A 25,898-nucleotide genomic window follows, 5' to 3' on the forward strand; every position below is an offset into this window, starting at 1 on the left:
CCTAGCTAATTTTTTTTATATTTTTTAGTAGAGACGGGGTTTCACCACGTTAGCCAGGATGGTCTCGATCTCCTGACCTCGTGATCCGCCCACCTAGGCCTCCCAAAGTGCTGGGATTACAGGCATGAGCCACCCCGCCCAGCCAAAAAGCTCACATCTTAAGAAAATTCGAGCACAGGAACCATCTTCCCATTTCAGTTTCCTTCTAAGGTTCCTCAGTAAAGAACATATTTACATAGTGTACATTTATATAAAACCCATACTGGATTTTATTTGAAGAATATTTAGCCCTGAAGTTGATGTGTTATGGGGCTTCATTCTTAGTTCTCAATATACACTTTTCTATAACGTATAGAACATTGTTTTAAAATCTGTAGATTAAAAATAATCTGCTGCATCGACAATTTTGCGAGTTAAATCACTTTAAAACAGTCTATTAGTGTTCTACGGGGAAAATTATAATTTGATTGGAAATCAGCCAAAGTTTTGTTTTTGCGTTGCAGCTCATAAAGCGGCCTGGGCCCTGACCTCTCTGAGGTTTCCACATCCAGGGTGGTGTGAGGCCTGCGGAGGCGAGAAAGCCAGGTCCCCCTCCTCCCCCGCCAGGAGGGTATGTCCCCATCCTCCCCCCACGTCCCACCTCCTCCCAGCCCAGGCCTGGTTACCTCTTTTGCTTGTCCTTCTTGTTCACGTCAGTGTCCCTGAGCATGACGATGAGATCCTTTCTGGGGACTTTACCCCACCAGGCAGCTCTGTGGAGCTTGTCCAGATCTTCTCGATGGACGTGGTACCTGGGCTCCATGAAGGCGCTGTCATCGTAGTCTCCCCAAGCGCCCACGCTGCTTCTGAGCGTCTTCACAGCGGAGTCATCGTGGTCTCCAGAAGCGCCCACGTTGCTTCTGAGCGTCTTCACAGCGGAGTCATCGTGGTCTCCAGAAGCGCCCACGTTGCTTCTGAGCGTCTTCACAGCGGAGTCGTCGTGGTCTCCAGAAGCGCCCACGTTGCTCTTGCCTCGCCCCCTGCAGCAGGGGAAGCAATGGCAGCACCACTTGCCCATCTTGCTTCTGAGCGTCTTCACAGCGGAGTCATCGCGGTCTCCAGAAGCGCCCACGTTGCTCTTGCCTCGCCCCCTGCAGCAGGGGAAGCAGTGGCAGCACCACTTGCCCATCTTGCTTCTGAGCGTCTTCATAGCAGAGTCGTCGTGGTCTCCAGAAGTGCTCACGTTGCTCTTGCCTCTCCCCCTGCAGCAGGGGAAGCAGTGGCAGCACCACTTGCCCATCTTGCTTCTGAGACCAAATGGCTTCTTCACAGAGGAGGCAGCCGGCATTGAACCAACCTCAGCCACCATCTGCTTTTAACACCCAGAAGAGGCCAGTAGTAGCGAGCAGATCACGTCTACCAACCAGTTTCACCAACTAGCAGGTAACTCCGGGTTTCCAATCTGTTTGAAAAGTCAATCCCAGCCAAAACCTGCCAACCCCAGCAGGGGAGGCCAGCCCACCCCACTCAGGGAAAACCCACACCCACCCAGGGTGACCCCACGCCCACCCCAGGAAGGGCCACCCCCCCCCAAGAAAACACCCGGCCCACCCAAGGGAATGCCAAACCCAGCAGAGAAAAGATCAAGCCCAGTAAAAGAATGTGAGAGAGGAAACGTCAACCCAAGGAGAAACCGTCAATCCAAGGAGAAACCGTCAATCCAAGGAGGAAAGGTCAATCCAAGGAGGAAAGGTCAATCCAAGCGACCAACGCAAAGCCAAGCCGCTACAGGCCAGCCAAGCCAATATGCGCGTGCGGCATGCGCGTGCAGTTACACGCCAGCCAAACCGTTACGCACGTGCAGCGTGCGCGTGCAAGCCGTTACAGGCCAGCCAAGCCGTTACGCACGTGCGTCACGCGCGTGCAGTTACACGCCAGCCAAACCGTTATGCGCGCGCGGCGTGCGCCTGCAAGCCATTACAAGCCAGCCAAGCCGCTGCTGCACTTGCGGCGTGCACGTGCGGCGTGCGGCGTGCGCGTGCGCGTGTGGCGTGCACATCTCAGGTGGCGTCAGTGCACGTGGCACAGACAGTGGCTGATGCGTGCAACCCGCGTAAGTCTTGGCGCCACGAATGTCACTGACAGCTTGGTGTTCCCGGCAAACTTCCTGGGAGTCAGCCGAGCTTTCAAGCCATTGAGAAGCCTCTGGTGAAAAAACCTCTTGAAGCAGGACTGGGTTAGCTAAGCGGCTGGAACTTGAGGATGCTGACAGCCTCCTCTGAAGAAAGCCCCCGGGACACTCCTGGCGGTGCTGTTGTGCGTGGCAGCTGCTGCAGCTCGGAGCACGGGCCGGCGGAGCTGGCTACAAATGGCCTCGAAATCACAGAGCATGTTCTCACTCATAGATGGGAATTGAACAATGAGCACACACGGACACAGGAAGGGGAACGTCACACACCGGGGCCTGTTGTGGGGTGGGGGGAGGGGGGAGGGATAGCATTAGAAGATATACCTAATGCTAAATGACGAGTTAATGGGTGCAGCACACCAACATGGCACATGGATACATATGTAACAAACCTGCACATTGTGCACATGTACCCTAAAAATTAAAGTATAATAAAATAAAAATCATGGAGCACAAGACACCCACCGAGCCCAGCGCCTGCCTGAGGTGCCTTCGACACCTGCTCCTCTTTGCTCTGCACCCAGAACACGAGGCCATCAGCGAGGGGGCATTTGGGGCCACAGGATCGCAGTCAGCTCCTGCCCCGGTGCCCCCTGCCCGCTGTCCGAGCCAGGGCCAACAGCTGTGGGGCTTCTGGCCTGGGGGGCTCTGCTCCACTGGCATGCAATAGGGTCAAGGTGCAGGCCGTTGTGTCCAGGCCGGCAAGAGGGGGCTTGGAGGAGCAGTCACAGGACAGCGCTCTCCCCTCCTGTGGATGACTCCTTCCTGCCCTTTCCTTTCTCTGCTAAAGCCTCCGTTTTCTGTCCCATCCATATGCTCCACTTATGCCCCTGCTTTTGCTTTGATTTTCTCATTAAAATAAATCTGCAGGCTGGCTGGGTGCAGTGTGGCTCATGCCTATAATCCCAGCACTTTGGGAGGCCGAGGCAGGTGGATCACCTGAGGTTGGGAGTTCGAGACCAGCCTGACCAACATGGAGAAACCCTGTCTCTACTAAAAATACAAAATTAGCCAGGCGTGGTGGTGCACGCCTGTAATCCCAGCTACTCAGGAGGCTGAGGCAGGAGAATCGCTTGATGCCGAGAGGCGGAGGTTGTGGTGAGCCAAGATACTGCCATTGCACTCCAGCCTGGGCAACAAGAGCAAAACTCCATCTCAAAAATAAATAAATAAATAATAAAATAAAATAAATCTGCAGGCTGCCCCCTCACGGCAACGTGTCTTCCCTGCATTACTGCAGAAGGATTGCCACACCCCCTGCCCTGGTGGACTAGACCTCTTAAGGATACCTCTGCCTTCCACCTCACTCCTGAATCACCCACATCTTCCTCTCTAGTCAGTTGTACAAACGTGCTTTTTCCTGTCCCATCCTTAAAACATCCTCTTCATGCTTCGCTCTCCAGCTGCATCCCATTTCTCTGTTCCCCTGTAGAGCAAAATGGCTCCAAAACGTGGTCTCGACTTACCTTGAACACCCCTCCTCCCTCTCGCTATCTGAGCTACTCCAATCCAGCTCTCCGCCTCTGCACTGCCCTGAACCTGCTCCTGCCGGCAGCAGTGGCCTATGGAGAAGTGCAGCCCCCAGCTGTAAGACACGGGGCCTCCCTCCCTGCTGCTCCTCAGCACCCCCTGCACGTGGCTTCCTGGACCACTCTTCTCCCGCTCCAAGGCCCCTCCTCCGCGCAAATTTCGGGACTCCTGGCTGCCCAAGGCCGCTCTTCCGTTTTCTGTCCACACCTGCTTCCTGGGGTTGCATTTATTCCCACAGCTCCAAATGCCACCTGCCTGCTCATTGCGCCCCGCCCAGGCCTCTCCCTGGCTGGCAGCGTCTCCTGCGTTTTCCCACTTGATGCTCATAGACACCACCTCTCGCCCTTCCTTCACAAACAGCTCCAAACAAAACTGTCTCCGTTTCAGTTAATGGCTCCTTAGGATGGAAAACCCGGAGTCCTCCCCATGCGCTCTTTCTCTCACACCCAGATCCAACCCAGCATTAATCCCCGCGACTCTTGCACGCTTCCAGCCTCCACCGCCCTGACCCAGGGTCCAGGTCCTCGCAGCCGCCTCCACCTTGCGCCCTGCGGTTCATGCTCCACACAGGCTCAAGAGTCAGATCGCGCCTCTCTGGCTCCACCAGAGAGCAGGCCTTTGAGGCTACAGCAGGGGCCGGCTCTCTCCGCTCCTTCCTGGGCCCAGCGCACTCTTTGCAGGCATCCTGGCTCCCTCAGCGGAGGAGGTCTTGCCAGAGTGTCACTTTCTCTGTAAAACACTCCAAATGTCCCTTTATGCCCTCATTTTTTTACTCTCCATAGCATTTTTCTTCCTCTAATATACTATTTACTTATGTTGTTTATTTTCTTCTCCTACCAGAATGTACTGGCCATAAGAGCAAAACTTTTTTTCCTGCTTTGTTTGCCTTTGTATCCCCGGTAGCACAGATGCATTTAATATTTAATTGTTGAGAGAATGAATGAATATGCTCCCCCTATTTACCTATCACTCTGCTGCCCTGCAACGGGCCCTCAGCTTCCTGCTAACAAAGATTCTCTGCTTGGCCAAACGGTAGTCCGGCTCATGAACGTCCTCCTACGTCCATCTGTGCACGTCCTCGTAAAATCCAGTTTCACCAAGAACCTTGGTAAGTCAGGTTAGCAAGAAGCCCCTACCCTCAATACCTCATCGCCTTCCATATCTGATCAGGCTCCTCATCCTCCGTCCTCCCCAAGGTGAAGTCTGACCGCCATGGCCTGTCTTCAGCAAGAATCCTATTGGGCCAGATTAGCCAGAGTCCTTTTTACTCTGAATCACCTTTTAGTCATTTTCCACCCACTGCCCCCAACCCTGCTCCTTGGTTATCAGCTCCCCCTTGCCCATGCTGTATTTGAGTTGAACCTGATCTATCTCGATCCACCTATACCTACCTCAATGGTCTGGAATCAAGTCCACCTGCCATGCTAGTAACGTTGAGTAATTTTTCTTTAACACTGCTCATGCTGACCTTATACCTGCTGACCTCAGCCCCTCTCTCCACCACTCTGTGTCCTACGCCCAGCTTTGCTGGCTCTTCCAAGCAGAAAATGTCCTCTCTGCTTTCTGTTTCCAGAGTCCTTCCTCCACATCTTTTCTTGGACGCTGATGATTGATGTGTTCATCTCCCCTCCCTTCCACACTAAGCTCAGCCCCGCAGCCTCTTGTCTAAGACAAGCTGAAGTAGTGCTTGAAGAAACCAGCTCTGAGAGGTTAAATGGTCTGCCAAAGCCAGTGAGGTCCCTACCTCTGTGCATTCACACCTGCCACCTCTGGAAAGAGACCTAGCACTGCACCCTGCTGAGGCTGCCCAGCTACCCTGAGCCCTTGCCCAATGCCACCAACAGTGAATCTGCATCAGAGACACTGGACTGAACCCCAGCCTTTGGCGATTTGCTAAGTTAGAGAAATCATGTGTTTAGCATTGAACCCAAGCAGCACCTGTCTTAGTCTGTTATATGCTGCTTATAGCAGAAAACGTGAAACTGGGTAATTGATGAAGAAAAGAAATTTTCATTTCTCTCCCAAGGTCGAGGGAGCACATCTGGTGAGGAACTTCTTGCTGGTGAGGACTCTGCAGAGTCCCAAGGCAGTGTAGGACAGTCCACGGCAAGGAGGTGGAGTGTGCTGATGCTACCTCTTCTTCTTCTTTTAAAGCCTTCAGTCCCATTGATATCATAACGCACTAATCCATTAACTCATGGTGGATGAGTCCATTCGTGAGAATGAAGCCCTCAGGACCTAATCACCACTTAAAGAATCCAACTTCTCAACACTGCCACACTGGGGATTCAGTGTCAGCAGGAGTTTCAGACAGGACAAACACTGCTATCATAGCCACCCCTCTTCCCATGCCACCCAGGCTGGGACCCCAGCCTACCCTGCAACTTAGCCACAGGGCACAAGCCCCAAGGCCTCCTACCCCCTGCCACATTCAGGAGTCCCACCCAGTCTTCCTGAAAGGCTCCCACTCTTCCTTCTTCTCTTCCAGCCAGAATGGCCATACCTCACACACCCCTCCTTCCTGTTCAAATCAGGTACCCCTCCTTCCGTCTCCCAGCATGTGACCTCCATCACACCTCACACCGGAGCTGGCAGAGGGAAGGTGCCTTCTTCTTAACTTAGTGAGTCAGGGCCTGAGCAGGCTCTCAGGAGTGCTGGCGACTGAATTAGGAGGGTGGGAGTGTGCAGCAATGTCACCAGAGGTGCACCTGCTGGAGAGATTTCAGGAAATCCCTAAGCAGCTATTGTTCATAAGCAGTTGTGTGACAATAGTTATTTGCAGCTAAAACACAAAGTCAGTAATTAATAAACTATGTGGCATGAGGGGATGGATTGTTGTCTTTGTGAAAATAGGAAGCTTATTTTTTCATTTGTACACATTCATGGGGTACATGTGCAATTTTGTTACATGCATGGATTGCATAGTGGCCAAGTCGGGGCTTTTAGGATATCCGTCACCACAATAACGTACATTGCACCCATTAACCAATTTCTCCTACTCCTCCTCCTCCTCCTCGCCACCCCTTCATCCTTTGTCTCCATTGTCTCTCATCTTACTTTCAGCATACATATTTTTTAGCTCCCAATTATGAGTGAGCACATGCAGTGTTTGTCTTTCTATGCCTGGCTTATTTCACTTAAGAACTTAAGATAATGGCTTCCATTTCCATCCATGTTGCTGCAAAAGACATGATTTCATTCTTTTTATGGCTGAATAGTTTACCATTGTGTATATATGGCACATTATCTTTATCCGTTTATCCAATGATGGACACCTTGGTCAATTCCATATCTTCGTGATTGTGAAGCTTTGACTTATTAATGAAGTGGCTTGAAATTCACCCAGGAAATTGCTGAGGTCTTATCAGAACTGAGTCCTTTGCTGGGTCTGCAGTCATTTGGATCAAGCATGACCTTATTCCCAGGAGGGTGGGCATTCAGAACTCTGCAGAGTTCTACTCCACACAGCCCCTCTGGGTCCCTTATTGGACCTGGGCCTGAAGAAAAGAATATCTGTCTCTGCATTTTATGTAAAAGTATGGTTATTACTGGTTTGTTTTGTTGTTGTTTGTTTTTTGTTTGTTTGTTTGTTTGTTTGTTTTGACAGAGTTTTGCTCTTGTCACCCAGGATGGAGTGCAATGGCACGATCTCGGCTCACTGCAACCTCTGCATCCTGGGTTCCAGCGATTCTCCTGCCTCAGCCTCCCAAGTAGCAGGGATTACAGGCATGTGCCACCACTAATTTTGTATTTTTAGTAGAAACAGTGTTTCACCATGTTGGCCAGGCTGGTCTCCAACTCCTGACCTCAAGTGATCTGCCTGCCTTGGCCTCCCATAGTGCTGGGATTACAGGTGTGAGCTACCGCACCTGGCCCGATTATTACTTTTTATCTTAAAGCCTTGAAATTATCCCTCAAAAAAGGCTGTTCATTTTACTAACTTTTTTTTTTTTTTTTTTTGAGACAGAGTCTCTCTCTGTTGCCCAGGCTGGAGTGCAGTGGCACAATCCCTGCACACTGCAAGCTCTGCCTCCCAGGTTCACGCCATTCTGCCACCTCAGCCTCCCAAGTAGCTGGGACTACAAGCGCCCGCCACCACACCCAGCTAATTTTTTGTATTGTTAGTAGAGATGGGGTTTCACCATGTTAGCCAAGATGGTCTCGATCTCCTGACCTCGTGATCCATCTGCCTCAGGCTCCCAAAGTGCGGGGATTACAGGCATGAGCCGCCACGCCTGGCCCATTTTATTAACTCTTGAATTGAGCTCAGTTCTCTATGTGAACTCCGTTGTTAATCATTAAAACTGGTAGGTTGGCTGTTGCAAGGCAAAATCTACTTCTTACTCCAAACTGGTTTCCTTTTCAAATTTAAACAGGGAGGAAGCCCCAGCCCAACTGGCTGGATCCCAGAGCTACAGGTGACAACCCCCACACACCCTCTGAGTCTCACTGTGAAATTCAGAACATTGGTATGCAGTCTGGAGGGACTAGTGTCAAGCTCTTTATATATCAAGTGCTATCTATGAGCAAATGAGGTTGATTCACAGAGTTTCATCAGCAGGGCATCATTCCCCAGTAAAATACTAACTTTAAAGTTAATTCTTATTGTAGATCCATATAGAAGTGCTTCATATGGAAGATTACCTTTTAAGGGGCCCAAAAGACATGTGGCTATACCAAGAACAAAATGCAGGTTAGCAAAGCCCTGCATAAATGTTTAAAATTAAGTAGTTCTTATTATATTGGGCAAAATCCAGACTTTTGCTTCATCAAATTTTAGAATAAATCAGCTTTAACAAATAGAATTAAATGAGGTATAATCTAATAAGAAGGTAGAAATTGAGAACAAAATCCAATAAAAAGGAAGATTGAGATACGAACTGAGGGGTTCATGGTGCTTACCGCTTGGGATTCTGAGACAAAAAGCATCTCATCCCCAAATGGAATTTAGGCTGGATGGTCCAGGGTCCTGGAGCACTGTTGTTAATTCAGTTCCATCTAATACAGATTTGTGGGAACACAGCCTCATTTTTCAGACATCCTAAATAGGAAAATACTCAGGAAGAAGAAGATGTCATGATGTATGTAATTTACTTTAAAATTCTCCACTAAAAACAAAATAGCAAATATGGCAAAACGAGTTTAATCTATGGGTGTGGCCGAGTCTCTGACAGGGCCCCAAAGAGTCCTTCCTGTTCTTCATGCCCATGTGCAACCTCCACCCTTAGAGTGGCCCTGGACTCACCTCTAACAGACAGCAGGTCACAAAAGGCGGGGACTCCCACTCTCTCACCCTCTCCCTCCTGCCCTACGGGAGGCCATAGACAAATAGACAAAACGTGGTGGATGGGTGTTCGTGAAATATTATTCAGTCGCAAAACAAGTGAAGCTCTGATGTGCGCTACAGCACAGATGGACTTAAGACATTATGCTACGTGGCATAGGCCGGACGCAAAAGGAAAATACTGCAGGATTCCCCTCACGTGCAATCTCTAGATGAGGAAAATGTGTAGAGACAGAAAGCAGCCCCACCCAAGAAGCTAGGAGGGTGGAGAAAGGTGTTTCTCACTCCCCACAGGTGCCAGGGGGCAGCCCACTTGGACAGCCATCGCTTTAAAGTCCTCCTCAGAGAATCCCTTCACACCTAATTTGTTGCAGAGCGTTTTCCTTCATGACGGATGTGCCGAGAACACTGACAGGGGCTCCAGTCCCACACACTCTATGAGCCAGAACATTCCACTGGAGTTTTGATGGGTGGGTCGGCTCCAGCCTTATCTGTTTACAGCTGATAAGGAGGAAAGAGGCCCATTCCTGGCAGGGACCCACCTCCTCCCTTCCAGTGCTCCCAGGGCAACTCTTCCAGCTGGGCCTCTCGATGGCAAACAGGGCAGCTCCTCTGCAGTAAAATGCAAAACACTTTTATAAGACCTTTGAGTCAATGCGGCAACCTGGGACTGCTTTGTGTGGAAAGCAAGTGACAGTTTGGCGAAAATAGGTCATCCGAAGCTTTATCGCCTGGCCATCAGCCCTTCTCCTCAGAGCCAACTGCAGAGCTTAAGCAAACAGCTTAAGCACATCACGCTGCTATTTCTTGCCTCTCAGTTCTGTCTTGCTGGCAAGACATTTTTTCTTCCTAGTTTCCACTTACAAAGTGCAGATTTTCAAAATCTTACTCTACATATGAAATGTCATCATGTATTAGAGTTTTTAAAACTTCAAGAAAAAAGGGAGGAAACAAATGAGATAAAATTGGCAAAGGCTGATACTTAATTGTTGAACCTGGGCTTACTGGCTCATTCTCCCAGCCTTTGTGTGTGTTTGGAAATGTCCACTAAGGTAAAATTTAATAAATAAACTGTGGGGGAAAGTTAGCTTTTAGAGGCTGCTTTTAAAGCTTTACTATTGTCAGAGAGGTTTGGTTTCAACATCACTCTGTAAAATGAACAGTTTTAAAACTTATTTATACAAAAAATACAATCATCTAACTTATATACATCTTCATATTACTATACAAACAATTTAGCTCATGCAGAAGATTCTATTAACTTAAAGTCATAAAATGTACTTACTTTTACATATAATTAAATGATGTAATTAACCAGTAGTAACCACTGAGTTTAAAAGTGTATTTTTCGGCCGGGCGTGGTGGCTCATGCCTGTAATCCCAGCACTTTGGGAGGCCGAGGCAGGTGGATCACAAGGTCAGGAGATCAAGACCATCCTGGCTAACACGGTGAAACCCCGTCTCTACTAAAAGTACAAAAAATTAGCTGGGCGTGGTGGTGGGCGCCTGTAGTCCCAGCTACTTGGGAGGCTGAGGCAGGAGAATGGTGTGAACCCAGGAGGCAGAGGTTGCAGCAAGCCGAGATCGCACCACTGCACTCCAGCCTGTGCCACAGAGCGAGACTCCATCTCAAAAAAAAAAAAAAAAAAAAGTGTGTTTTTCACTGGGCACGGTGGGTTTGTGCCTGTAATCCCAGCACTTTGGGAGGCAGAGGCAGGAGGATCGCTTAAGGCCAGAAGTTAGAGGACAGCCTGGGCAACATAGCAAGACCCTATCTCTACAAAATAAAAAAAAAATTAGCTGGGCACAGGGGCGCGAGCCTGTAGTCCTAGCCACTCAGAGGCTGGGGTGGGAGGATCACTGGAGCCCAGAAGTTCGAGGATGTGGTGAGCTATGATCGCCCACTGCACTCCAGCCTGGCTGACAGAGTGACACTTTGCCTCTAAAAAACAAAATTAACAAGGTGTTTGTCTCATGACTCCACTTACAGATGCTTGATGAAGTCCTGGGGCACCTTCCTCCATGTGCTCTGCCCACTCGGGTCTGCTGGCCTTGACCTGGTCCTCGCAGCCCACAGGACCCATTGCTGGGAGGCCCCCAGGGTAGCGTGGTCCTCCAATTTCCTATTGCTTTATTTAACAGCCTCTTTAATAAACCTCACATGTGAAGATGTAAGAAATTAAATCACCATTAAAGACTATTTCAGCCTTGGGGGAAGAATACTATTTTTAGAAATGAGTTTTTATATTAAAATCACAGAACAATTTGCAACACTGGGTTGCAAAGTGTCTTCTTTAGTGCTGATAAAAGGGGCTCAGTCCCTATTCCGGTAGTTAGAAAAACAGATTTAGAAGGTGCTAAATCCCTCCTTGGGTTCCGTTTGGATTCAGCAGGCTCCTCTGGCGATGGGCGGGCGCTGCAGTTGCCCCTGTGCTCCCAAGGGCTCCCTGTAGTTGCCTTAAATACCTGTGGGTATCTCCTCATCATATCTGTGCTGTTCATGTTTTTCAGAGATCTAACTGCCAAGGGACTGAAACTCTCTAAGCCTCCCTTTCTGTGTTTTCACCTGCAGGATAATAATAGTGCCTACCCTAAAGGGTCCTATAGTAAATGGGGGCAGTGCCCCTCCCCTACTTGCTGGGCACAGAGAAGAGGCTCCATCTGCAGAGTGAGGGGGCCTCTCTTAAAGCAGGGGTGACATGCTTTCCTTTATCCTCGTGTTCCCCACTTAGGGCGGCTGGGACCCCAGGCTGTTGCCTGTGCCCCACACAGCAGCTCCCTCTCCCGCCGGGCCCCTCACCATCTCCCAGTACAAGTAGTATGCAATAGAAAATCTCCACCTTCCTGTGAAAGCTTTTTGTTCATGTTGGGTTTTTCTGGTTTTTTTTTTTTTTTTTTTTTTTTTTTCAGTGAGAAAATGGCTCGTCACCTTGGATACCAATGTTTTACATCAGGGATTGGTCACTCCTGCTGCTGTCAGCACTGCAAACACTGCTGGGGGGAGTCGGCCCAAGTCCCCACCCCCCAGCCAGCTCTCATAGAGGGAATTGTTCTTCAGGCTCGGAGGGGCCTGCCTGTCACCTCACCCCCAACCCTAGCTCAGGGGCTGCAGAACTCAAGATACCATCCCCTGTTTCTCCTGGCTGAGGAAGGGAAGGGAACATCCACATCTTCTGTACTCGTCCATTCTGTGTCCCCGGGGCCTGGAGTAAAGACACCTTCAAACGCAGAGACTCTTCAGATTCAGCTTTCCTGGAAACTGATCTTCAATGCACTAAGAGAAGGAGACTCTCAAACCAAAAATGACCTGGAGTTACCATGTCAGGTAAGGACAGAGGTCATGAGATCTTAGAGCCAAGAAGGGGTCTTAAGAGCCTCAGAATAAATCGTAGTGCGTGAGCCACTGTTCATTAAAGGAGGTGTACGCTTTCTGTCTCAAAATCTTTCTAAGCCATAGCAAAATTAACAAAAACCTACAAGTTACAAAATGATTGCCTTATTCATTATTTTACACAATTTAATATTTATATATAATGATGGCATTGTATTTTTATGTATATGTGAATTTCTGCTTATCCTTTTAAAGATATTTTCAACTTCAATGATTTTCTTTAAATATTATAGGCTTCTGTTTACGGTCAGTTTGGCATTACAGATCATCAATTTGGGAAACAGTAAGAAACATTTTATTCATAATTTCAGTTTTAATTGCATAAAATATTTGTTTCTCAATCATTATCAGTCTCACATTTTCAATATTTTTTAAAGGCTCTCAAAGAGAGAAACATAATGGCGGTAGAGAGGAAGTCACCAAGGTTGCCACTCAGAAGCACCAACAGTCACCCCTCAACTGGACCTCCAGTCATTTCAGAGAGGTGACTGGGAGCGCCGAGGGCTGGGGGCCGGAGGAGCCGCTCCCCTACTCCCGGGCTTTCGGAGAGGGTAAGTTGCGGCGCTGCCCACAAAATCCGGGGCGTCATCTCAGTCTGCGGACTCAGAGTCTAGGATCTGAGAATATGTAGGATAAATTCAGGATAAAATCCAAGGAGAGCATTTTGTTATCTTCAAATGATGATGCACTTATAAAGCTATAAAGCTAGAGACAGTTCCTAGTGAGGTGCTAAAAAGTTTTACTCTTTCATTGGTAAAACGTATTTGCTCTTCAATGGTTATTTTGCTGCAGATCTAGAGAACTGTGATTTAAATGTGTTGAAAATAAATATCCCAAGCCAAGATAACAGCGGACTCTTGCTTGGCTTATCCCAGACACCGCGTCCCCAGGAGGCCCCTCGCCGGTGGGTTTGGCGTCATCACACCCGTGGGTGGTCCCGCCCAGGAGGCCTGTGCTTGATCACTGTCAGGTGAAGCCACAGCCAGAGGTTAACATGTGAAAGGAAGGGAGAGAGCAAGCGGGGCTTGTAGGCCGCACCCCTGGTAGTTTGTTTCACATCCCTAACAAGCAGGGTTTACCTGAGCAAACACACTTGGCTGGGAGCTGATTTTACTGCCTCCCCGGGGCGGCCACGTTCGGCCCCGTCCCTGCGGGGAGGGCCACGGGCCGCGGGGCGCGGGGCTGACGCCCGGGTGACCCCGCAGGTGCGTCCGCGAGGCCCCGCTGCTGCCGGAACGGCGGTACCTGCGTGCTGGGCAGCTTCTGCGTGTGCCCGGCCCACTTCACCGGCCGCTACTGCGAGCATGACCAGAGGCGCAGGTGGGCACAGGGGTGCGCGGGGTGGGGAGGGGGGTGGGTGCCGGGTGAGGGACGTGCGGGTCTGGGGGCGCGGGAGTGGGCGTCAGGAGAGGGGCGCGCGGGTGGGGGGGGCGCGGAAGTGGGCGCCGGGCTAGGGACGGCGCGGGTCTTGGGGGGCGCGGGAGTTGGCGCCGGGGGAGGGATGCGCAGGCCACCGCATTGATGCAGGTCCCCGTCTTCTCAGTGAATGCGGCGCCCTGGAGCACGGAGCCTGGACCCTCCGCGGCTGCCACCTGTGCAGGTGCATCTTCGGGACCCTGCACTGCCTCGCCCTCCAGATGCCTGGCCGCTGTGGTAAGAGGCCCTGTGATTCGGTCCCCAGCTCACCCCCGCACGCGGTTGCGCCTTCATTGCAGCTCGCCCTCCATACCGATCCACAGTGCATCTTCCAGTGCCAGGCCACATAGCATTTAGCAAACTAGATCGATTCATAATTGAAGAAAGTCGCATTCATTGGGAATCATATAGTGAATTAAATTTTGTTTTGAAGTTCTCATATCCAGATTGCTGAGTTTAAAAATGATTTCCAAACAATATCCTCACGTGTCCGTTTCAGTGAGCGGAATTTCAGGAGATGACCAGCTGGTAATCGGAGAGGAAGCTGGGAGACAAGTTAGCTGCATAAATCTCAGGTGGTTTCCCTGCACTAGGCCAGCACCACCTGCTCAGCTGTGGGACCAGCAGGGACACAGGCAGGCACGGCATTTCCCTCTGGAATCCTGTGCCTTCTCTCCTCTCCTCTTTGGTGAGCACTGGCTGGGGCTAGCAATGGAGGGCACAGCTAGTGAAGGCCCAGCCTCTGGGCCCCAGCCCCAGCTCTGCCCTCTCCCAGGCCTGGGTGGTCTGGTGGTGCAGTGTCCAGAGGCACACCTGATGAAGCCAAGGCCCCTGAGCCACTCTCCTGCCCCCTCCCTCCACTTCAGTCAGCCCTGGGCACCTCCATCTGTCAAAAGGCGCAGCCCTGCAACCCCACTTCCCACCTGTCGCTCTCAGGCCGTCCTGCTAGGGCTGCGTGGAGGGCAGCACCAATGGCCCAAAGATCTTCAACCCGGCCCCCCCAGCCTCCCTCTTGCTCTTGGAGGCCCACAGTGGAGGAGTACACAATGCATGCTTAGCTCTCCTTCACCTTCCTGTCCTCTCTTCTCTCCCTGGTAGGACCAGCAGTCAAGGGACACTCTTAATAGAGGCACAGCCGCCAACCCCACTTCCCACCCTGCTCCCTTCTTCTCAGCTAGCTCTGCATGGTGCCAGCAGGGAAGAGCACTCCCCCCGTGCAGACCACATTTTCCCAAAGCACCCCCTCTTCAATGTGTGCTCCTTTTGCTGGGCTTCTGCGTCTGAAGTCACCAGCTGCTCCTCTATGCCCCAGAGACAGGACACAGATTTCATGGACAGGCATCAGAATCGCAGGGGGTGCTTGTGTGGTCCTCACAGATGAAGTCAGTTCCCATCGGCCATTAGGCCGCCCCAGCAGGAATGTGGGGAAGGGACTAGCTGTGATGACTTCCAGGATATCTGGTCACGATTTTACATTCTTGGAAACATCCAGTGCTGGGACTGCTATTTGCCAAGGACAATGATAATGGCTCTGAAAATGTGGCCTCTGTTCATCAAAGCTGGACAAATAGTGCAGTCATCCTTCAGAGTCATCTGTCAGGTGCACAGAGGGCAGTAACACCTTTGTGTTCTTTTACCCATTCATTCTGCTTCAAGGCAAGTTACAGTGATGCTGGTGATGGCTGTGCTGATGGTGGTTATGATGACTTGAAGTTGACAACAGTGATGATAGATGGAACATCCTCCGTGGCAGGTGCCATTGCAGTAGGGCAATCTCTTCTGGGTGTTACCACATGAGAGGAGCCCTCAGTGTATTTCAGGCACTTTATATACCCATTATCCCATTTAACTCTTATGAAAGCCAATGAAGTAGGTACACCTTTTACATTTGGGGAAGCTGAGACACAGAGAGATCAACTCCTGCAGATAGTAAACAGGATCTGATTCTTAACCTTGTGCCATTCTTGTACTCTTTTTTTTTTTTTTTTTTTGAGATGGAGTCTCGCTGTCACCCAGGCTGGAGTGCAGTGGCGCAATCTTGGCTCACTGCAAGCTCCACCTCCAGGGTTCATGCCATTCTCCTGCCTCAGCTTCCTGAGTAGCTGGGACTACAGGCACCCACCACCACACCTGGCTAATTTTTTTATTTCTTATTTTTGGTAGAGACGGGGTTTAACCATGTTAGCCAGGATGGGCTCGATCTCCTGACCTTGTGATCCGCCCACCTCGGCCTCTCAAAGTGCTGGGATTACAGGCGTGAGCCACCGTTCCCGGCCCATTCTTGTACTCTTTCTATACGAGTAATTATCAATATGACTGGGTACAGTGGCTCATGCCTATAATCCCAGCACTCTGGGAGGCTTAGATGGGAGGATTGCTTGAGGCCAGGAGTTTGAGAACAGCCTGGGCAATATAGCAAGACCTGTCTCTACAAAAAATTAGCCAGGTGTGGTGACGAGCACCTGTGGTCCCAACTACTTGAGAGGCTGAGAGGCAGAAGGATCACTTGAGCCTAGGAGTGTGAGGTTACAGTGAGCTATGATTGCACCACTGCACTCTAACCTGGGTGACAGAGCGAGATTCTGTCTCTTAAAAAGAAAAGAAAGAATAAATATGAAACAAATGAAGATTTTTTTATAGTGTTGTATAGAATATAGGAAATTTGGTCATGTTTCAAAGCCAACAGCACAGTAATAGGTAAGTAAATGTTTTAAATGCTTTAATGGGAGATTATGATGGTTTTGAATAGTATGTAGAAGACAGAATGTTGCCACAAAAGCATGGCCCCCTGGCTGCTGCAGGGACTCTCTGTCTGGGGATCTCCAAGAGCCCTCCTTGCTCTGTCTGATGCTCTGCAGGTCCAAGAATGAAAAGCTTCCACGTAGCAGGGACTTTTGCGCAGTCCTGAGCTAGCCAGGATCTCCTTGTTAGTCTAAGGCGGTGGTTCTTTCTACTGTGGCCCTAAAGCATCAAGTATCAGTTTTCACAAGCATCAAGAGACAAATTTACTACTCTAAAATTCAGAGTCTATGGAATGACACAGTGATGTAGACAACTCAGGTGTCTTCAGAGATGGGCAGGTAACACGGAAGTGAGATGGGGCCAGGTGAAGACTCACCTCACTGCTGCAAACTAATTTTTTAAAATGCAATTCTGGCAAAAACCCACCAACCAACCAACAAGCAAACAAACATCTGTGGGCCAGACCCAGTCTACAGACCTCTGGGATGCCATTGGAATGGCTCTCGAAGGTCCTGGCACCTGCTGGCTCTGAGCCTGTAAGCATGCACCCTGTGTCCAGCCCTCCTGTTTCCTTCCCTCAGGGGAAGGCCAGCACGGACCCAGTACTGCTGACCCCTTTCTCACCTGAATAGCTTCACATGCTGTGAGCGCCTGTCTTAGCATCAGCTTCTCCGGAGCCTCGTCTGAGCCTAGATGTTAGCATTCCTGTTTGGGGATTCTGGCACACCTGGAACAATCCTCTCTCCCAAGGTGGGGTGCTATGGGGAGGTGGCACCCAAGCCTGGAGTGAGCCTGACCTGGCCAATGCCACCACAGCCCACCTGTGGACAAGTGTAGAGTGGTTCTTGCTGCAGGTGCTCGTCTGCATCATTCTTTGTTAATTTCCAGTTTCATGCTCATGCCAGGTTCCCAAGTCCAGAGGACATCTCCTGGAGGTATAGTAGAGGGCGGGGCAGGCCTGGTCAGGGGGCAGGGAGGTGGCTGGCCTTTGCTCAGTCGCCCCGGGGAGAGGATCCCTGTAGTTGGGCATGCTCTTCTACCAGCCTGACCCCACTCCAAGCCAGGCCTGGACGCGCTTGTGAGAATGTTCTAGTGGTGCTGGCTGCCATGCCTGCAAAGTTGTCCGCTTCACATGGCAGTCACCACCCGGGCCATTAGCCAAGACCCTGCCCAGCCTCACCACTCCAGAGATTCCCATTCCGCTGTTCTGGGCTGGGGTCCCAGCTACACAGAGACCAAGGCTCAGGGACCCTCAGGGTTCAGCATGAATGAAGCCTGCTGTGAGGGGTGGGGAGGGGACACAGGGACTAGGCGTTCAGGCATGGCCTCCCGTGACCAGCGATGTGGGCGAGGGGGCCGGCAGGTGATTCCCATGGGGCGCGGCGCCACTCACAGGGCTAGGCCTCCTCAGAACAGCAGCCAGACTTTGGATGGCTGCACCCTCCTGCTCCATCAGCTGTCCCTCGTCAAAGAAATATTTCGAGCACTCATTTGGGGAAAAGTGGAACCTTTGTTGCAGCAGATGGAGGCGAGCTGATTTATACTATAGCACTGTTTTAAAGCGGGTCTATGTGCCCCATAGCTCAATGACCTGGAGCGGGACTCCCTGAAAGGTCATGGGCCAAATAAAAAAGACGGAAGGGCTGTTCTTCGTTCCCCTTTAAACACAGTACCGTAATGCTCCTTCAGCTTTCCGAGTTCTACAAACATTTAGAGGCTTCCCTCTGTGCAGCCGGCCGGGACCGGCCGCCGCATACCTCACCCTGCAGCGCGTCCCAGGGGCAGAGCCTAGTGAGGGCGCAGGAGAAAAGGGCCTGCAGAAGGCAGAGAGCAGGGGTTTCTATTGCACTCTCAAACCGAGGCGGAACACTTTATCTCATATATATCTCCGGTTTCTCTGTTTTTCCAGACCCGAAAGACTTCCTGGCCTCCCACGCTCACGGGCCGAGCGCCGGGGGCGCGCCCAGCCTGCTACTCTTGCTGCCCTGCGCGTTCCTGCACCGCCTCCTGCGCCCGGATGCGCCAGCGCACCCTCGGTCCCCCGTCCCTTCTGTCCTCCAGCGGGAGCGGCGCCCCTGCAGAAGGCCGGGACTTGGGCATCGCTTTTAATTTTCTATGTTGTAAATAATAGATGTGTTTAGTTTACCATAAGCTGAAGCACTGGGTGAATATTTTTATTGGGTAATAAATATTTTCAGGAAAGCGCCTTTGGCTCCAGATCCTTGGGAGGACACGTGTGTCCCCAGCACTGCTGTGACCGGTAGGTAGAGACAGCAGAACAACAACGAGAAGGAGCCAAAGCTGGAGCCAGAAAGCCTGGCACCGCCACCTTCCCCCGACAGTTAGCACCTTCTTTTCACAACATCTCCCTTGAGGGGGTAGCGTCTGCTGTGGAACCCACCGCAAGGCAAGGCAGGCAGGCAGAGTTCAGCCTGAAGAGCCCCAGGCCAGCCTCCTCCGTCTCCCCAGCACCGCTTCTCAGGCCGCTTCCCAGTCTGAGGAGGCTGTCGTGTCCACAACCAGTGCAGGGGGATGGGTGCCGCTGGCTGAGGACGCCAGGCCCGGAGACACCACACAGGCTTGGCCATGCGGAATGTGCCCCCAAGAGCATACACTTCGGGTAGAGGACACTTGCATTGAGCCCTTCAGCTTTTCAAATCCACTGTAGTTCATGAGCCTGTGACACAATTTTACATTTTATATTGTCAATTAGTTTATTGGCATTTTCAATCTTTTCAACTATTGGCTATGAAAATATGAATTTAACGTAACATTCAAATGAGTATTAAAGAAAAAGTAGGACTTCACTAGAGGGCTGGCTTGGAGTTCACTGGTTCATGAGAAAAATAATTATTCAAGTTTTGAGACATAAATATTTCTAGGCATTAATATTTTTTGAGACCCGGCACGGGGGCTCACGCCTGTAATCTCAGCACTTTGGTAGGCCGAGGCGGGCGGATCACGACGTCAGGAGATCGAGACCATCCTGGCTAACACCGTAAAACCCCGTCTCTACTAAAAATACAAAAAAAAAAAAAAAAATTAGCTGGACATGGTGGCGGGCGCCTGTAGTCCTGGCTACTTGGGAGACTGAGGCAGGAGAATGGTGTGAGTGAACCCAGGAAGCGCAGCTCGCAGTGAGCCGAGATTGCACCACTGCACTCCAGCCTGGGCGACAGAGCTAGACTCCGTCTCAAAAATATATATATATTTATACCAAAATTGTCTTAAGGTAGTTTCAAGTGCGTTCTGAGCAGTGCCTTTTATTTCAGTTTATTGTTGGAATAAACAAGTGATGAACTTTGCAAATTAGTCTAAGAGCTTGATGAATATGTATATGCTATTCATAAAATCTGTGTTTACAGAATGCCTATTTTCTACAACATTGGCAGGCAAAAAAGACACTGCCTTATTTTCAGTAGGTGCACTTAGGAAATGGAACTTGAGAGGTGACAGTTGTGGTTAAAAGGAAAACAGAACTGTTTAATATTAGTACGAATATCTAGGGTATAAATACGTATTAATTAGAAAATTAGAAATCAGGTTCTATGGATTTCTCTACTAGAATACTAGAATGGATCCTTCTAGTGGAATGATTCTTGATTATAAGCAAGAAAGCCAAAGTTACTATTTATCTGTCTACTAACTAACTGAGAAGCCTTTAATTACCGAGCTCTGAAAAGACAAGGAGAATTTGAAGATAAAAGGCATTTTCTTTTGGCAGTTCAGGGGTCCAGGGAGACAGTTAAAAAGAGGAACTTCTCAGGAGAGAAAAGAGCAAGGCTGGGCTCATGGCCGTTAGCTTCACATAAATGTGTCCCAGATCTTATCTGTCCCCTGCAGTTGAGGAGGACAGATAGAGAAATCCCCCAGGCCACTATCTGCCAGCACCCCTTGCTGAGAAGAGCCTGTTCACACCTCTGGGTTTGCTCACCCGGATGGAGGGAGGGCATCTCCCTTCCCAGAGCAGTCCCCTGCTGTGTCCATTCTGCAGTGTTTATAGAAGCTGCCCTTTCCTTGCCAGCTTAGCCCTGGTTCACTCATCCCCCACACATCCTAGAAGAGCAAAATCTATCCTCACATCCCCTCTCCCAGGGAGCCACTCACCAGGGACACTGAAAGAAGATGCAGGGGGTGCATAAGGACTTGTACCAGCACGGGGCTGGTATGTTCAGCCCGTTCCTGTGTCGGGGTTTAACTTCAGAGCCCCAGCGAATGCCTGCCTGCTGAGGGGCGCTCTTGTTCCTTTCAGCCACATCACAATTTCCCCACTCTAGGCTAGAACCAAATCGACTTTTCTGGCTGTGAGCGTTCAAAAGCAGCCTCTGGATATTTTCCCAGTTTCCGTTGTCTGCAAAGCCACTCTGGCACATACAGCCATACATCACACCACAAAAGTTTCTGGGAGTGACTTTTCCATGGAATTCAGTTTTGAGTATTTAAAATTAAATTTGATAAGCTTTCTATGCACAGGTACTTATCTCACTTGGACTGTCTGTTATGGGGAAAGGAAAACAAGGGGCTGTGCCTCCCATGGTTACAGCTGCTCGACTCACATTGATCTGGCCAGCACCTGGACCCCTTCAGAACCCCGACACCGTACTAAGGAAGTTTGTGGCCACAGAGCTAGCTGGATCCTCAGGAGCTGAGTGCTGCCAATTGAGTGGGGCCCTGGGCTGGGAAATGTCTGCAGCACTCCCACAGGGAAGGATGTGCTGCTCAGTGTGTAAGAACTGGCTGTCCAGAAACAAAATAGGTGCATCAGTATGCTGATATCACTTGTTGGTTTTTTTTGTTTTTTTTTTTTTGAGATGCAATCTCGCTCTGTCACCCAGGCTGGAAGTGCAGTGGCGCAATCTCAGCTCATTGCAAGCTCCACCTCCCGGGTTCACGCCATTCTCCTGCCTCAGCCTCCCAAGTAGCTGGGACTACAGGCGCCCGCCACCAGGCCGGGCCAATTTTGTGTATTTTTAGTAGAGATGGGGTTTCACCGTGTTAGCCAGGATGGTCTCGATCTCCTGACCTCGTGATCCACCTGCCTCGGCCTCCCAAAGTGCTGGGATGACAGACATAAGCCTCTGCACCCGGCTGATATCACTTTATTATAAGTTTTACTGATATAAAGTACATTATAGCACAGAATTTCAAGTAATAACAAAATATACAGTACTCTTTATTCCATACAGCCTATATGCTTTTGTTGATTTTTATCAGATCTTCTATCTGTACTCAAACCTATGGCTGTGATGCAACCATGATTTGACAAGTGAGGTTGCATCCTAACTCACTGACTCTCCAACAAATTTATTGTCATTAAATCTGAAATGTGATCTACCATAGAGTTATTTCTAATCCTTATACAAATTATGTTAATTACCTGAAACAGCTAAACTCCAGCACTATATATGTGAGAACGTTACTCGTTTGTTCACAAGTGATTTATTTGCCGAATCAGTTCGTTTTCAAATGAGATACGTTTTAATCAGATATGGTAAGAATGCAGACCTGGAAATGATGTCAAGGAGGAAAAAGCGTGTAGACTCACTTAGAAACAGGAGGTGTGTCATGCAGGGCCATATGGGGCAGCCCCAGAGTGGGCCGGGAGGCAGAGGGAGTGGGCACCGTGGGCAGGAGCCTGTACTGTGGCTTCTGTGGGAAGGAGTAGGTGAGGCAGGGGCAGATGGTGTAGGGTTGCCTAGTGAGTCCTTTCTGCAGGCTTCAGGGCACAGGGGCCATCCCTAGTTGCCTGGTACATTTTCCCCTTGCTCCCTTTGCTTCCTGACCAACCCTGAGGCCTCTCCATGTGGCCCTGTGTGGCGTGGGGTGGCCTGTCCTCCTGCCCTGTGAATATAACAAACTGTCTTTTCATCATTTCCATGTCTTCATTCTTGTCCTACCTAAATAAAAATAAAACCCACATTTAAAAACAAGTAGGCAAGAGCTGTTCACACCATTAGAACCACCATGGACTAAGGAGCCACTGAGGCCTTGCTCCTGGGTTGTCATTGCTAAAGCTCCCCTGATGCTGGTGGAGTGACTTTCTGTCTCGTTGGCCGGGCACAGCCCAGAGCCGAGACGAGGATGAGTAACAAGCATCTGCTCAGATCCAGCATTGTGCTCATTAGCCTGCTGCTGCCTCTGAGGTTTACTGTCTGCCAAGGACACCTCAGGAAACCTAGGGGGAAGTCTCATCACCACCCAGAAAATGCTCACTGGGTTCCAAACGGACACACCCTGCTTCAGAATCCGTCACTGAATCAATGACTTCATTTAATAATAAATCTCAGGCCGGGCACGGTGGCTCACGCCTGTAATCCCTGCACTTTGGGAGGCCGAGGCGGGTGGATCACAAGGTCATGAGTTCGAAACCAGCCTGGCCAACATGGTGAAACCCCGATTCTACTAAAAACACACACACACACAAAAAAAAAATCAGCCAGGTGTGGTGGCACATGCCTGTAATCTCAGCTACTCTGGAGGCTGAGGCAGGAGAATTGCTTGAACCGCGGAAACGGAGGTTGCAGTGAGCTGAGATTGCGCTACTGCACTCCAGCCTGGACAACAGAGCTAGACTCCGTTTCAAAAAAATAAGAATAAAAATAAAAAAATAATAGGCCAGGCGCCGTGGCTCACGCCTGTAATCCCAGCACTTTGGGAGGCCGAGGCGGGCGGATCACAAGGTCAGGAGATCGAGACCATCCTGGCTAACACGGTGAAACCCCGTCTCTACTAAAAATACAAAAAATTAGCCAGGCGTGGTGGCGGGCGCCTGTAGTCCCAGCTACTCGGGAGGCTGAGGTGGGAGAACGGCGTGAACCCAGGAGGCGGAGCTTGCAGTGAGCCGAGCTTGGCCACTGCACTCCATCCAGCCTGGGCGACAGAGCAAGACTCTGTCTCAAAAATAATAATAATAATAATAGTAATAATAAATCTCACCTCCAAGCAGACCTTTGTATTTTTCCCTCATGGCATGTGGTGATAGATCATGATGAAAGAAAAGCCACCTTTACGGTCTTTGGCATATGCGGAAAACCCCGGCTTGAGGAGGTGAGAGAATTCAACAGGTCCAGAAGCCAGCAAACGGGAAATTGGGGGACTGCAGTTTGGCCCCTTGATTCCAACCCCCAGGCACGTTCTCTGCTGTCTAGGAGAGACTGTAAACCCCCACTACACGTTTGATGTCAATTATCATTTTAACCCTTTTTCCTGAGCCTCCCTGTGTGGGGTGCTTGCCAGGCCTGAGACTTCAGTCATCCCAGAGTCTTTGCTCCCTCAGACACTTTTGGCATCAAATGAAAACTTCCAGCCAGGTACAGTGGTTCACCTCTGTAATCCCCACACTTTGGGAGGCTGAGGCAGGAGGATCACTGAGCCCTGGAGGTAGAGGCTGCAGTGAACTATAATATGATGCCACCGCTGCACTCCAGCCTAAGCTACAGAGCAAGACCCTGTCTCAAAAATTTTTAAATTAAAATTGAATAATTTTTTTTTTTTAATAAAAGAAACTTCCGCCACTGCGGCATCACTCCGGCCCCTCCCTCATTCTCATTGGTATTACAGGCGGCCTCAGTCAGCCCTCCCAGGATCTCAATAGCTCGAATGCAGGACAGGGTTCCTGCCTTCTGCAGTCAGACCCCGGTGTAGCCACATCCGCCCAGTGCTGCTGAGAACCTCAGAAAAAAGGGGAACTTCCCAATTTCACCATTGGGGTCTAAATTTTGTTGTAAAAATTTTGCCAAAAAGGAAATCCTTCTCTGTGGAAATCTGTCAGTAGAGACGGGTTTCACCGTAGTCTCGATCTCCTGACCTCGTGATCCGCCCGCCTCAGCTTCCCACAGTGCTGGGATTACAAGCGTGAGCCACCGCGCCCGGCCAAATGAGGGTTTCTTAAGGGAAGAGCGTCAGGACCGCATATGGCCCTCTTCCTGCGTGGGGAGGCGCAGGCTGAGAAAAGCTCTGCAGGGGATGGGGGAGGGGGTGCCGCGCCCCTCCCGAGTCCACCCAGTCTACCCAGTCTACCCTTTGAAATTCTTGTTCTGCACACCTTTGCAAGGAAACCTGTCGAGGTTATCATTTTGAGTAAATATAAATATAAAATGAGGCCAGGCACAGGGGGTCACCCCTGTAATCTTAGCACTTTGAGAGGCCGAGGCAGGAGAATCACTTGAGCCCAGGAGTTCGAGACCAGCCTGGGCAACATAAAGAGATTCCTTCCTTACAAAAATGTTTAAAAATTAGCCAGGCGTGGTGGTGCGCATCTGTGGTCCCAGCTACTCGGGAGGCTGAAGAGGGAGGATCACTTGAGCCCAGGAAGTAGAGGCTGCAGGGAGCCGTGATCACACCACTGCACTCCCGCCTGGGAGACAGAATGAGACTCTGTCTCAGATACATGAATAAATAAAAACACAGATGGCCAAGTGCGGTGGCGCTCACTCCTGTAATCCCAGCCCTTTGGGAGGCTGAGATAGGTAGATCACGAGGTCAGGAGTTCAAGACCATCCTGACCAACATGGTGAAACCCCACCTATACTAAAAATACAAACATTAGCTTGGTGTGGTGGCACATGCCTGTAATCCCAGCTACTTAGGAGACTGAGGCAGGAGAATCACTTGAACCTGGAAGGTCAAGGTTGCAGTGAGCAGAGATTGACCCACTGCACTCCAGCCTGGGCGACAGAGTGAGACTCCGTTAAAAAAAAAAAAAAAAAAAAAAAAAAACCTCAAACACATTATGGTTTGAGTTTCATTCTAGCTCATGTATATGTGTGAAATACATTGTATTTAAATAGGATTGTTTGCCCCAGAGAGACCCCTCACCCCTTTTGCCAAGTGAGGACACAGCCAGAAGGCATCATCTATGGAAGTGGGTCCTCACCCGACACCAAATCGGCCGGCACCTTGAAATTAGACTTCACTTCTCCAGAACTGTGAGAACTAAATTTCTGTTTTTTTGTTTTGTTTTGTTTTTCCTTTTTTTTTTTTTTTTTTTTTTTTTTTGAGACAGTCTCACTCTGTCGCCTGGGCTGGAGTGCAGTGGCACAATCTCGGCTCACTGCAAGCTCCGCCTCCCGGGTTCATGCCATTCTCCTGCCTCAGTCTCCCAAGTAGCTGGGACTATAGGAGCCCACCACCATGCCCAGCTAATTTTTATATTTTTAGTAGAGATGGGGTTTCACTATGTTGGCCAGGCTGGTCTTAGACTCCTGACCTCGTGATCCACCCGCCTCAGCCTCCCAAAGTGCTGGGATTACAGGCATGAGCCACCACGCCTGGCCGTTTCTGTTCTTTACAAGCCATCCAGCCTGTGGCATTTTATTATAGCAGCCCAAACAGACTAAGACATTGCTTATGTTCCTTTTATCTGTTTC

General features: G+C 50.1%; 2 protein-coding genes across 2 annotated transcripts in view; one reads left to right on the forward strand and one right to left on the reverse strand.

Moving 5' to 3' along the window:
- Positions 1 to 1,723, reverse strand: part of LOC116463006 (POTE ankyrin domain family member H-like) — an 11,878-nt gene extending 10,155 nt beyond the window's left edge. The window contains exons 1-2 of the mRNA XM_032754136.2: positions 1,662 to 1,723; positions 666 to 1,441 (exon numbers count right to left, since the gene is read on the reverse strand). Coding sequence (XP_032610027.2) covers positions 666 to 1,348 — 683 coding nt within the window. The 5' untranslated portion in view covers positions 1,349 to 1,441; positions 1,662 to 1,723. The remainder of the gene's footprint in view (positions 1 to 665; positions 1,442 to 1,661) is intronic.
- Positions 1,724 to 7,323: 5,600 nt separating this feature from the next.
- LOC116462941 (cryptic protein) lies at positions 7,324 to 19,342 on the forward strand. The gene is made up of 7 exons (XM_032145837.2): positions 7,324 to 7,427; positions 11,896 to 12,306; positions 12,606 to 12,655; positions 12,750 to 12,923; positions 13,578 to 13,692; positions 13,916 to 14,025; positions 18,440 to 19,342. Exons 2-7 carry the CDS (start codon positions 12,284 to 12,286, stop codon positions 18,637 to 18,639), a joined length of 672 nt encoding a protein of 223 aa, XP_032001728.1. The 5' UTR covers positions 7,324 to 7,427; positions 11,896 to 12,283; the 3' UTR covers positions 18,640 to 19,342.
- Positions 19,343 to 25,898: the final 6,556 nt, after the last annotated feature.

Source organism: Hylobates moloch, unplaced genomic scaffold (assembly GCF_009828535.3).
Source record: "Hylobates moloch isolate HMO894 unplaced genomic scaffold, HMol_V3 SCAFFOLD_24, whole genome shotgun sequence".
Taxonomy (NCBI): domain Eukaryota; kingdom Metazoa; phylum Chordata; class Mammalia; order Primates; family Hylobatidae; genus Hylobates; species Hylobates moloch.